This window comes from Barbus barbus (genome assembly GCF_936440315.1).
Source record: "Barbus barbus genome assembly, chromosome: 6".
In the NCBI taxonomy this organism is placed as follows: Eukaryota; Metazoa; Chordata; class Actinopteri; order Cypriniformes; family Cyprinidae; genus Barbus; species Barbus barbus.
Genome location: NC_136734.1, coordinates 29,233,652 through 29,246,367, shown reverse-complemented (window position 1 = coordinate 29,246,367; position 12,716 = coordinate 29,233,652). Strand labels below are relative to the sequence as shown.

Here is a 12,716-nt window from a genome sequence, read left to right as displayed (position 1 = left end):
GGAAAATATATTTTTATTTTTTTGCAGGGAAATTTTTATATATATATATGATTTATATAGAATAATAATAATAATATATAAATATGTTCAAAAAAGAGGGTCAAACATGCCCTAGATTTCCAGTTTCCAGATTAAGCTTTACATTAAGGTTTCATTTTTTAATATAAATTTTTAAAATATTCATTATTTTAATTTCTATTAATTTTTGGTAAAAGAACTGGCTGATAAGAATCATTAATAGTGCATTGGACTGCTCTCATCAACAGAGGTGGTCAGTAGTGAAGTATTTTTACGTAAATTTAAAAAGAATGTTTATCAGTGTTTTTCTTTGGAGAACTTTACTACATAAGCATAGTGTCATACTCCATTACATTTCATAAAAAGTTTTTGTTTTGCCTTTAATACTTAAGAACATTAAAAATGTACTACTTTATTGTACTCAAGTAAAGCTTTTTTTTTTTTTTTGCAAGGTAAATTGTATTTTTGGTAGATAACTGAGTTGTTTAGGAGCACCAGGATGCAGGGCAAAAATCTGTCCACAAAAACAAGATCAGATGTTTCTGAGATAAACTTCCTCAGGACTGTGATATTCTCTAAAGCATATGAACGGTGGATGTCGCTGACCCGTACATACATAGGCCTACACACAAACACATACATATATGTTTCCCCGCTAGTTATTCTGGAGTCAGCCAGCAATTCTCAGTTGAGTTTGCCTGAGTACTTTTAATCTCTATGGAGGCTGACTAAGTGAATTCAGATTTTACGATTCATTAATTAATAATACTGTTTTCAGCCATGTTAATGAGCAGAAATCAGTGGAGTGGGGTGTGTGTGTGTGTATTTGGAGGGTCTTGGATAATTAAGTTAGCTAAGATAAAAAGTGTGTGTGTGGTGTAATTTAGGCATTTGCTCTAGTTCCTCCTGAGGTCAAGGCGATGTTTTAACACAACATCGACATGACCGCTGAGTCATTTTGGAGAAAACTGGGTCTGTTATTCTTTAGTTTGGTTCACTCTGGAGTGAAGACACATTAAAATTAACACTGGCCTAGTTATCCACTGTGACTCAACACACACATAACACTCAGTCGGATTTCTCTTTCTTTCAGTTGTTTTCCTTACACCCACGCTAACTATATTCTTGTCTTATTTTTCTTGCTCTTCTTTATTCCATATCTTTCTCCTATACAGCTGCAGGTTCATGTAAAGCAGTACGATAAGAGAATAATTTATATAACCTTATGAACATTCTATTAATCAAAGAATCTTCAGCATTGATAATAATTCTTGATAAGAAGTTTGTATTGAACACCAGCGTATTAGAATTTCTGAAAGAAATCACAGGAATAAGTTACATTTTAAAATATTAAAACTGTATTACAAAATGTATCATATAACCAAATATACTTGTGGAGCATAAGAGAAAACATTTGAAGGGTAGTGTGTACATTATGTTTCATATTAACTGAGACATTGTTATATTTTGACCACAGGACTCTTGGCGTGAACTGCAAGAGACACAAAGGTCATTAAAAATGTTGGAAAATTCCGAAGAAATAGTGACCAGTCACAGAACCTAAAATGTAAATTTAAAAAAATCTAAACGCTGAACCTAAATTCTTGCTGTTCATTAACAGGAAGCACTTGTTCAGTGTCATCTACTGAATAAACTCAAGATATCAGAGGAGGTGGATGGATGGATGTTTATCCTCTGCTGCAGTGCGTCTTGGGATGTGGATCTGGAGCCCCTCAGGTGGAGTCGTGCCACAGTTGTTTATTCTGATAAAAGTCTTTAAACGCATCTTACGCCCTGTTGCCTTCTCTTTTCTCCATGCTAGAACTGCACCTCAGGCTAGCATGTGGCCAGAGAGAAAGAAAGAGCAGAAGACCCCCTGTATCCACACACACACACACACACACACACACACACATACAGACGTCTCTTAGTGTGCCCGTCTCAGGATGCGGTGCTCAGTCAGATAGCAGTGGAGGAGAGACCAGAGTGCATCGGAATGGGCGCCCTGCCCCTCCAAAACACATCTGCTTACTGAGATTTAGCCACAGGACACCAGGGAGGAAAAGAGAGCAGCTGAAGTGTGGAAGGATGTTTTCTCTGTTCTGGAGGATCCTGCTGGAGCTCTTACTGGTTTGGTGGATGTTTGAAGGGGTCATCAGGTGAGTTTTTCACAGGTGTGCCATCATTCCTCACTGGCATCACCAGTGATGAATCACCAGATTCATTAAAAGACTTTTAGAGGCTGTTTGTGCAGATTAAAATATAGTTTCAAGTGTTTTCAGGTGTTAAAAAGACCTGCATCTTCCCTAATATTTGAATTTCCATACTTGTTTGCTTTTGTGTGCTCAGTCGTCCGTATTTGGCTTGTGTGTTCAGTTCAGTAGTCTTCATGGGTGATAGGTTTATTTTAATCCCGGAGAGCGTTCTTATGTTTCCGAGTGTGTGTGTGTTTGTTGGCTTTTTGTATCTGGGTCTCTGAAGTATGAAGCTGACACATAGAGACAGCTCTGTCTGAAGTCATTTTCACTGTTATTGAAATTGCAGATTTATTGAAGTTCACATAATGAGATTGAACTATTATTGGCCTGTCTGGAACGAGACGTTTCTTTAGAATGACAATAAGGGCTTGTAAGGCTCACCTGAGGATGCATTCATTCTGTGTCTTATTTCCATTCCATATACGCTGTGCGAGACAGGCTTTATACTTTCACAAATCAGATTTGCCACAGTTCTGCTCACAAACAGACAGGAAAATTGAAGAGGAACTGGAAACATTCAGTCAATAATGGAATGATAATAAAGGCTTTTGGCCACAGTGAATTTTAAAATGAACAACTGAAAGAGCTCATAGAGAGCATACTTATTAATAAATCACGCACATATACAGTCCAAAAGCCCACAATGTAAATCTGGTAATTTAAAATCCAAATTTTAATTGAAGTTTCTGAAGACCAAAAGGAAGATATCAATGCAAAGATTGCCATTTGTTCAATATAAATGATGGAGTGAAAGATTTTGAAAGATTCAAAGCATATTCATTAGTGGTCTTAGATTTTGGACCCCACTGTAAAACAAAAACAGCTCTCTAATGTGATGATCTGTTGGAGGCAGGTGTAGATATGTTCTGATGTGTTTTTTTTGTTTACATTTCCCAGGTGTGTGTTTAGTAAGGAGCTGAAATCGCCCAGCAGCAGCGTGAAGCCCATGTCACCATCTGATTTTCTGGATAAATTAATGGGAAAAACATCTGGATATGATGCTCGGATCAGGCCTAACTTTAAAGGTTTGACTTCAACTCCAATCTGCTCTAGTGCAATTTATAGTTTTAATTTATATTAAAGAAAATATGATTTCTATTAAAAATGTGAGTATAGCAAGTGATGAGTGCATCAAAAACCGTCAAATGCTCATCTTTATGTAAATGAGAGGCAGTCACCGTCAGCCACTTTCTATCACACTACCATTCAGAAGTTTTGAGTCGGTAAGATTTTTGAATGTTTTTAATATTGTCAAATATGCAATTTCAAATAACTGTTTTCTGCATGTTTTTGAATGAAATTGATTTCTGTGATGGCAAAGAATGACAAAGCCATTCCTCCAGTCTTATACTTTCTTCAGTGTTTTGTCTTGGATACTATCTGTTGCTATTGTTGATTTTATTAATCACAGACCATGCTAAAGACATCCACACTGACAGTCCTTCAAAGCAGCAGTCCTCAACTACATTTGAGCAGGTTTCTTCTCCACCAGTGGACATGTCAAGAACAGAAATTTCATTTTTAGGTGAATTATTCCTTTGACGTCACCGGTAAATCTCTCACCACTTTATATTTTCGCAAAGCTATGTTAGCCTGCAATTCCTTCTGCTGAATCCTGCTGTCAGACAGACACATGTGAGGCTGGAACTCCAGGATTTTAGGAGTCTGTCTACTGTCTTCCACTCATTCTCACTCTCTTCTGTTACATTCTTTCAATTATATCTTGGTCATTTTTCAACATCATATAAAGAAGAAGTAAAAACTGCTGTTGCAGCTTAATCTCTTTTACATAGATTGTTTTGGCAAGAACTCTGCAAAAATGCAATGCGGTCAGCAAAGAATATATTTACATTCTCTGTGAGCCTGGCGTGTGAAAAAGTGCTGCGGCCCGAAAACACAGAGCAACATAAGATCTCATTAAACTATATGACCCCCCCATGGGTTCTCAGGTCTATTTTTTACCGTCCCCACCATTCAACAAGAGAAACCCACAGACGTTCAAAGATGAGACGATGAGAATGATTTCAGAAACATGCAGGATACGGCTGTCAGCTCACGCTAGATTTCTCTCCGTAAAGTATCACAACAGCCTCTGTGAGGATTTGTGAGGGGCAGTTTCTCCGCTGGCATCAGGGCTATTTAGTTTGCTGTGCTGTCCTCTCGAGTGCATGTTAACCCGCAGACCTAAATAAGTCTTTTCCTCTCATTCTCTTGCTTATGTTTTTTAAAACTGGAATTTCTTTTTTTATTCATACTTTTTCTTCCCTCCTTCCTCTCGTTTTCTCTCACGATCTCTTGCTCTCTCTCAGTAGGCGTCTCTGAGCTCGTGTATATTTCATATCTGTTCTACATCTTAGAGATGTGGCTGTCAGCATGTGTGGAGGGAAATGTCCCCTCTGATATGCTATATATATCACTAATGTCATGAATGTTAAATCAATAAATAAAATGCTGCAATCAAATATTTACAAAGCAACTGAATGCTAATTAAACATATTTGCTGAATAGTAGTCAGCTGTGTAGTGAGGCATCTTTCAGTTGTCTAGTTCGCTATGTTCGTGAAAATGCTTTATTTTATCATTTGTATTTTGATTTAACAGTCTTGGACAACCTCTTCAGTGTTTTGGCTTGGAAACTAGCTGGTGCTATTTGCTGCTTGTGGATTTCTTTTTATTCAAGACACTGAAGATTAATTCCATGTGTATATTTTATCTAATCTAATATGTGACCCTGGACCACAAAACCAGTCATAAGGGTCAAGTTTTTGAAACTGAGATTTATACATCATCTGAAATAAATCAGGCTGAATAAATAAGCTTTCCATTAATGTATGGTAGCACTATTTGGTGGAGATACAACTATTTGAAAATCTGCACTCTGAGGGTGCAAAAAAAATCTAATTATTGAGAAATCGCATTTGAAGCTGTCCAAATTAAGTTTAAGTTTTCTAATCAAAAACTAAGTTTTGATGCATTTACGGTAGGAAATTTACAAAATATCTTCATGGAACTTAATCTTTACTTGGCATAAAAGAAAACTTAATAATTTTGACCCATGAAATGAATTGTTGGCTATTGCTACAAATATACCTGTGCTACTTAAGACTGGTTTTGTGGTCCAGGGTCACATATGTTAAAATGGGAGACGCAGAGGTGGAGATTACAATATTTCCATGAATTACATTTGGCTTTCAGTTTAGCTTTATCTTTAGTGGATTGTTTATTCCTGATGAAAAATAAAAACAGCTTAGACCAGCCTAATATGATTTGCTGATTTTCCAGACTGGTCTGGTAGGCTGGTTTTAGAAAGATATTAACCTGTGCAGCTAAACACCAGGCTGGGCATCAGCTAGACCACTAAGAACCAGCTAAGATCAGCAAAGTGGTTTAAGCTGGTTTAAGTTTTTAAGAAAAATCCTAATGTTTCATATTGTGTTGTTCTTTCATTTTTCAGGTCCTCCGGTAAATGTTACTTGCAACATTTTTATCAACAGCTTTGGTTCCATCACAGAGACCACCATGGTACACACACACACGCACACGCACATGCACACACACACACACACACACACACACACACACTAAACACAGGCAAGTGGAGTGATATGAAAAGGTCCGGTCAGCGGTTACATGAATTAAGTTCACTAATTTGTCATAAATAAATAATTAAATAAATAGTGGACTGGAAATAATTGTTATACATTAACATCTGTCATAATATTAAAACATCTGTCATGTTTTAGCAAATGTCTTTGCCTCAGCTGCTGTGAATGTGATCTGATGTATTTCTGAACACTAACTCCTCAGGATTATCGGCTGAACGTTTTTCTACGGCAGCAGTGGAATGACCCACGGCTGGCTTATAAAGAGTATCCAGATGATTCCCTGGATCTGGACCCATCCATGCTGGACTCCATCTGGAAACCAGACTTGTTCTTCGCCAATGAGAAAGGCGCCAACTTTCACGAGGTCACCACGGACAACAAACTGCTGAGGATTTTCCAGAATGGAAATGTGCTGTATAGCATCAGGTGCGGTACGACCCCCTATAGATTACTTATATCATTCCAAACCATTACATGAATGATCATCCAAAATATCTCACTCTTTCAGACTCACTCTGATTCTGTCGTGTCCTATGGATCTAAAGAATTTTCCAATGGACATACAGACCTGCACTATGCAGTTAGAAAGCTGTAAGACTGAGCCTCCATCAACTAATCTCATGTTTATATTATTTCTCTTTTATATGCTCATTATTCTCTGTCTTTCTCTCTCTAGTTGGCTACACTATGAATGATCTAATATTTCAGTGGTTGGATGAAGGCCCAGTGCAAGTGGCTGATGACCTTGTGCTGCCCCAGTTTCTCCTGAGAGAGGAGAAAGATCTGGGATACTGTACAAAACACTACAACACTGGTGTGCTATTGCAATTCCACCATCATAAATTTTTACTGATTTTACAACCAGTGTTGAGTGTATGCATTACTAAGCTTACTCTAATTTAATTACTTTTCCTTTGAAAAAGTACAGTAGGGAATTACTGTAGTTGAATTCAAGTTACCTCTGATGTAATTGCATTAAATACTGTATAGCCCATAGAACTATATAAAATATATATTCTATATAAAACGATAGTGGATTTAACATCAAAATTTAACATCTAATGTTAAAATGTATGTTTTTAATATAACCCTCTCACTTTAAATTAAATCACAAAAATGTTAAATGAAAACAAATCATTTTAATATGAATCAAAATAAAACACTTTTAAACACTAAATATTTTATTTGTTTACCTGCATGTCATGTGACCATAACCAGTTTCAGAGAACCATGAACATGCAAATGTGACGCTTCTTTATTAAAAGATTTATTTTAAAATATTAGGTGAAAGAGAATCAGTTGACAAAAAAGTTGGTGAATTTGTGCATTTTAATGTATTTGAAAGACAAAAGCCTTCCAAAGTATAACCGCCTGAGTGATAATTCAAATAAATATTAATGTGTTCATCAGTAGTTGATGCAGTGTTGAAAAATGTTGTATCACCTGTCTAAAGACTGATCTGTGTGAAAGTATAAGCAGTAGGCTATTTTAGAAAGGAAAATTTAAAAGATGAAAAAAAGTTATTTATAAGAGAATTAGGAAGAATCAATAAATTATGAATTATTATTATTGTGTAAATAATATGTAATCATGCAATCCAAAAAAAAAAGTATTTAAAAACAAAAGAGTATTTTAAAATGTAATTTAATCTAATTACAAGTATACTTAATTTTTGGAATTTGATTACGTGATACAGATTACATGTAATCAGCTACTACCCAGCTCTGTTGGTGAATATAAATGAAATGCATTTATTTTCACTGTCTAACATGATTGCTTGTTTCACTAAGGTAAATTCACCTGTATAGAGGTGAAATTTCATCTAGAGAGGCAGATGGGTTACTACCTGATCCAGATGTACATTCCCAGCCTCTTAACAGTTATCTTGTCGTGGGTCTCTTTCTGGATCAACATGGATGCCGCCCCGGCCCGTGTTGGCCTGGGCATCACTACAGTTCTCACAATGACAACACAGAGCTCTGGATCCAGAGCATCACTGCCTAAGGTAGGAATCTACGTTATCATTATTAATATATCATTATTTAATCACTCTGATGTTGTTGCAAGCCTGCATGTCTTGTTAAAATGGATTTCTATGTTTATTGACAGCATTTGACAGATGCTAAACTTTTGTGCGTGCAGGTGTCATATGTGAAGGCCATTGACATCTGGATGGCAGTATGCTTGCTGTTCGTCTTTGCTGCTTTGCTGGAGTATGCAGCAGTTAACTTTGTCTCTCGGCAACACAAAGAATTCTTCAGACTGAGGAGAAAACTACGGGAAGAGCAACGCTATAGAGCTGTGAGTGTAAGCCTGAAACTCTCCTCTGTCATACACATGCGACATGTCTTGAGTGCCCTTAAGATACTATACACCCACTGTGTGCCTGTGATCTTTCATGTGAGCAGCCTGCTGGCCCCTTCAGAGCAGGGAGGGAAGGTCAGCGATGGCATAAAGCCATGTCATGAATATTGAACAGAGTAATACTGTTCTTTCCACACACAAAATGTGGGACAACACGAACGACAGGAAAGTGAAGGAGCTGCAGGATTTTAAATCTGGAAAATGTCTCAGTGAAGCAGAATACTAAATGCTTAGCTGAACTGATAAATTAAGCATTATTTCTTTTACCAAATGGAAATGCTAAAACATTAATTGTATTCAAATAGGTTTTCTTAACCTTGATCTATGATTGGTTGCCCTGCCCAAAGCTCAAACCATTGATTGATCCAGTATTGTTGGGTCAAGCTGGTCCAGGTGCTCAAATATACAAAGTATTATTCTGAGAGCATCTCAGATCTTGGGGAACTTAACCTATGGCTTTCTTATAGTTTATAAATATTAAGATGTCTGATTATTAAGACGACTCTGTTTTGACACTGAAAATGTTCAGTTTAATTTGTTATACTCAATGACTATCAAGGTGAATCTCATGAAGCCTGTCAAGAACATAATTAGAAAATATATTTTTTTCAACAAATGATGTTTTATTAACGAAGTTCAGGAGGAGCGTGTCAGAGCCTAATTAACACAGGAGGTTTGCACTCAAGTTAATCAATGCACGGATATAAATACAGCTGACATACCTCTATTCATTTGAGGGATAATCAGCAACCCTCCACCACCCCTTCTCCACTCAAGAGGTATCTCTAGAGTTCTCAACACACTCTGGGTTCAGGCCATTCCTGAGCCTGGAGCCCTTCCCCAGGACAGCACGCCAACTACGCATTACCTTACTCGTGCTAAATATATGTAAGTGTGAACTCGTGAAATACTATCATTCTGTACAAACATAAGTAATGTACTTACCCTACCATTTTTATTTAGTAAATAAAAAATTCTGCAAAAATGCATTAAATTTTCTTAAAATTGACAGTAAAGACTTACATTGTTACAGAAAAATCATGTTTTTCACAAAACTGTTAAAAAAACAATGATTTCTTTTGGCACTGAAGACTTAAGAAATGTCTTCTAAATATTAAGCTTTACCATCACAGGAATAAATTACTTTTAATATATATTAATATTGAAAATGGTCATTTTAGATTTTAATAATATTTCATAATATTAGCATATATATTTTTTTAAAAAACATAAAAAAATCTTACCAACACCAACTTTTCTGTAGTGTGCATATATATATATATATATATATATATATATATATATATATTATTTGAGTAAAAGTAATATCTAATTTTCTTTTTTATGTGTTCCATTTAAAAAAATACAAACAAACCCTTAAGTAAAACATCCAGATGCATTATGCTAATGAGAATGGGGAGGGGTAGTTGTGCTTTCATGACAATTTTGCCATGCACTTTTAATGTTCCTAAAAATAGCTTCATTTTCTTGATGTAACGCATAAATTTGTTTTGTCGTTGGATATTTGAGCTGTATTATAACCCAGACATGCTCTTTGTCTGCTTGGAATAGAAGACTATTCCCAGACTCCTCTCAGGAGTTTTTGTCAGCAGAAACTGCAGTTATTTCCCTATCTTTGTTACTCTACTCCTATCCAGCTAGTTGAGAGAACATTGTGTCTTTCTTTTGGACACAGCAGACACTGTCCTGCCACAAAGAGCAAAGAGAATAAATATTACACTATCCTGTCCTTTTCTATTCCTCCTCCATCTCCCCTGTATCGCCCTGCAGGGCAGGCTGTGAGTGTGTGTGTGTGTGTGTGTGTGTGTGTGTGTGTGTCTGTGAGACTCAATGGGTGAGTTAGTGGCACTGTGCCCCCTCATTTGCCTTAGGGATGCTGTTAGGCATGTAACACACAAACATGCTTACACACTACTGCACTCAAGCTTTTAGGCACAATGTACATATAAAAACATTAACACTACATGCATAATGGGGTGTATGCCACATACACACACACAGTCTGATTGGCTGTTTGGTCACAGGCAGAACAGTGCAGTAGGCTGTCTGATCTCATGTGCAAGTCACCCAAAGCAGCGACCTGTACACAATGTGATTGAACACAAACACACCTAACTGACTGGATCTCATACTCAAAAAAAAAAAGCATCTTTTCCCTAAAGAACAAATATGCTGTCACTGTTAATATCTCTCTTTCTCTCTCTCTCTCTCTCTCTCTCTCACACACACACACACACACACACACAAAATATCACCAAGAATAAGTAACCTGGAAAAAAAGGGAAGACTGAGGAAAGCCAAAGAGAGCTGGCACAAGAAAGGAAGAAAAATCCCAAAGCAAACCGCTGAAACTGACAAAAACATATTTAGACTAAAAAACAAATAAAGACTTATTTTTATGTAGAAAATATATGTATCTTAGAGAGCAAATGCATTGTTTAAAACTAAAGGCCGGCTAACAAAAATATGTTCTAAGAACATTTTGCTAATGTTCCCAGTAAGTATTAAAAAATGTTATTGCTGAATGTTTAAACTGTCCAGTTTATTCATGTTTTTTCTTGGTTATGCTAATGTTAAAGGAATATTCCATTTTATCATTTTGCAAACATCATGGAAACGTTACTTGTGAATGTTCTCTTAACATTCTGAAACAAGTTACATTAAAAAAATGTTAGACAAATGTCAAACTAAGATGTTTCAATAATATATAAATTGATATTTTGTGGTAACGTTTGACAGCAGATAACTTTGAATGACCATTCTGTTAACGTTACTGGAAGAACATTTGTTCATAACTTTGAGAAACGCATGCCAGAATGTTAGCCGAATTACTGAGAATGTTCCCTGTTATATGTGATGGTTCAGAGTGAAATCTGCTCACTGACTTAGTTACGTCTCGACAAATTAAAGATATGTGCATGCCCACCACTAGAGATTTTTAAGGTACATTGTGACCCTGTTTCAGATCTGTAATGCATGGTTACAGAGGAGGTCAGTTGAGGAGTGCGCTGGAAGAGAATATTTTATTGTTTAAATAAATGATGACTCCGTTTTTAAATAAGTGTCTTTGTATTGTCTTCAGGCATCTGGTCAGGCTGGAGGAGCAGAGATGAAGAACAAAAGCAACAATGTCACAGGGAGTACACCAAGCAGAGGCCCACAACGCCACTGCAGTGCCTGTGCACGGGTATATGCACCCACAAATGAAATATTTACATGTAAACACTCCTGCCTTTAGAATACTTGATTCTGATTGGTCAGATATGTTGATGGCAGTATAACTGTGCTACTTTCATGTCCTTCATCTTATCCCTTTTCATAAAACCACAAGTTTGATAACTAATTGGTGATATCGCCATATGTAACTCTACGTAAATAATAAATGTCATTAATCTATGGTAGGTTAAGGTTTCCCAGTTAAATAAAGAAAACAAAAACATCACTAAGAGATAAAAGAGCTGGATGAGAAATAAAAATAGTGAAAGACATTTTACAAAGCAGCTAAATATATTCGTTAAGTAGCCCATAGGTGAACATAAGAGACGTCTAGAAACCTTAAAAAACCCTACCGACCCCAAACTGTTGAATGATAGTGTATATTGATGTATTTTGTGGTGCCGTTTTCCTTCAGGAAGAGCAGTTAGCCTCCCAGAATCAGGACTTGTACTTCACGGATAATGGGATGGACAGCTGTCTGTCTGGTGATGGGCCTCTCTCTGAGGCTGCTGCCATGTTTGCAGGCCTGCCGCCCGGCCACGTTCTGTTTGATATCCGCCGCCGCTTTGTGGAACGAGCAAAGCGGATCGACACCATTTCACGAGCCGTCTTCCCCCTCAGCTTCCTTGTTTTCAACGTGTTCTACTGGATCACATACAAAGTGCTCAGACATGAGGACATTCACCCTGCCCTGCAACCCTGACTCCTTTTAAGACTTCTGAACTTCCCAGTATCCCATTTTGTGAGCCGTTTAAAATCAAACCAGTTGAGGAAAGGTGCAACACGTTCTCTCTGCACGAGTGAACATATATGCATGTCTATGACCACTTTTGAAAAGATCTAATTCTTTAGTTTATATGCAATGGCTGAATCCCTCCTGACCTTTGAGATGAAAGTTTTTTTTTCCACTAAGCACACTTGTCTATTATTAAAAATAAATGTTCTAAACAAAGGGTTTGTTTGGCAGCTTTTCTCCTATTCATGTATATATAGTTATCCACATAAGCACCGAAATCTCAAAAGTACATTTTATTTACATGCATCAAATCGAGTATCGAAATTGGCAATGCAATCATGAATTTTGCTTTAATCTGAAAATGCACTTTTCAGGATGATCTAATATAATGCGTGTACTTTCTAGTGCAAGAATACCAGGGGATGCCGTTTTTTTTTTTTTTTTTAAACAACTTCCTTAGGGGTTTCTCACATTCATTTTTTTAATGTGTGGTGCTCCT

The 12,716-nt window shown here is 36.7% G+C and overlaps 1 protein-coding gene across 1 annotated transcript; it reads left to right on the top strand.

The window, feature by feature from the left end:
• The first annotated feature begins 1,977 nt into the window (after positions 1–1,977).
• LOC306871894 (glycine receptor subunit alpha-4-like) lies at positions 1,978–12,430 on the top strand. The gene is made up of 10 exons (XM_079420132.1): positions 1,978–2,177; positions 3,174–3,301; positions 5,730–5,797; positions 6,083–6,306; positions 6,389–6,471; positions 6,557–6,694; positions 7,671–7,885; positions 8,023–8,181; positions 11,348–11,452; positions 11,897–12,430. The coding sequence occupies exons 1-10, from the start codon at positions 2,107–2,109 to the stop codon at positions 12,182–12,184; spliced, it is 1,479 nt and encodes a 492-aa protein (XP_079276258.1). The 5' UTR covers positions 1,978–2,106; the 3' UTR covers positions 12,185–12,430.
• The last annotated feature ends 286 nt before the right edge of the window (positions 12,431–12,716 follow it).

Bases quoted from the DNA above. Each gene is read 5' to 3' on its own strand.
- LOC306871894 (XM_079420132.1), top strand. From the start codon at position 2,107: ATGTTTTCTCTGTTCTGGAGGATCCTGCTGGAGCTCTTACTGGTTTGG. The intron at 2,178-3,173 runs GTGAGTTTTTCA...TACATTTCCCAG, and splicing joins ATGTTTGAAGGGGTCATCAG to GTGTGTGTTTAGTAAGGAGC. The intron at 6,472-6,556 runs GTAAGACTGAGC...TTCTCTCTCTAG, and splicing joins CACTATGCAGTTAGAAAGCT to TTGGCTACACTATGAATGAT.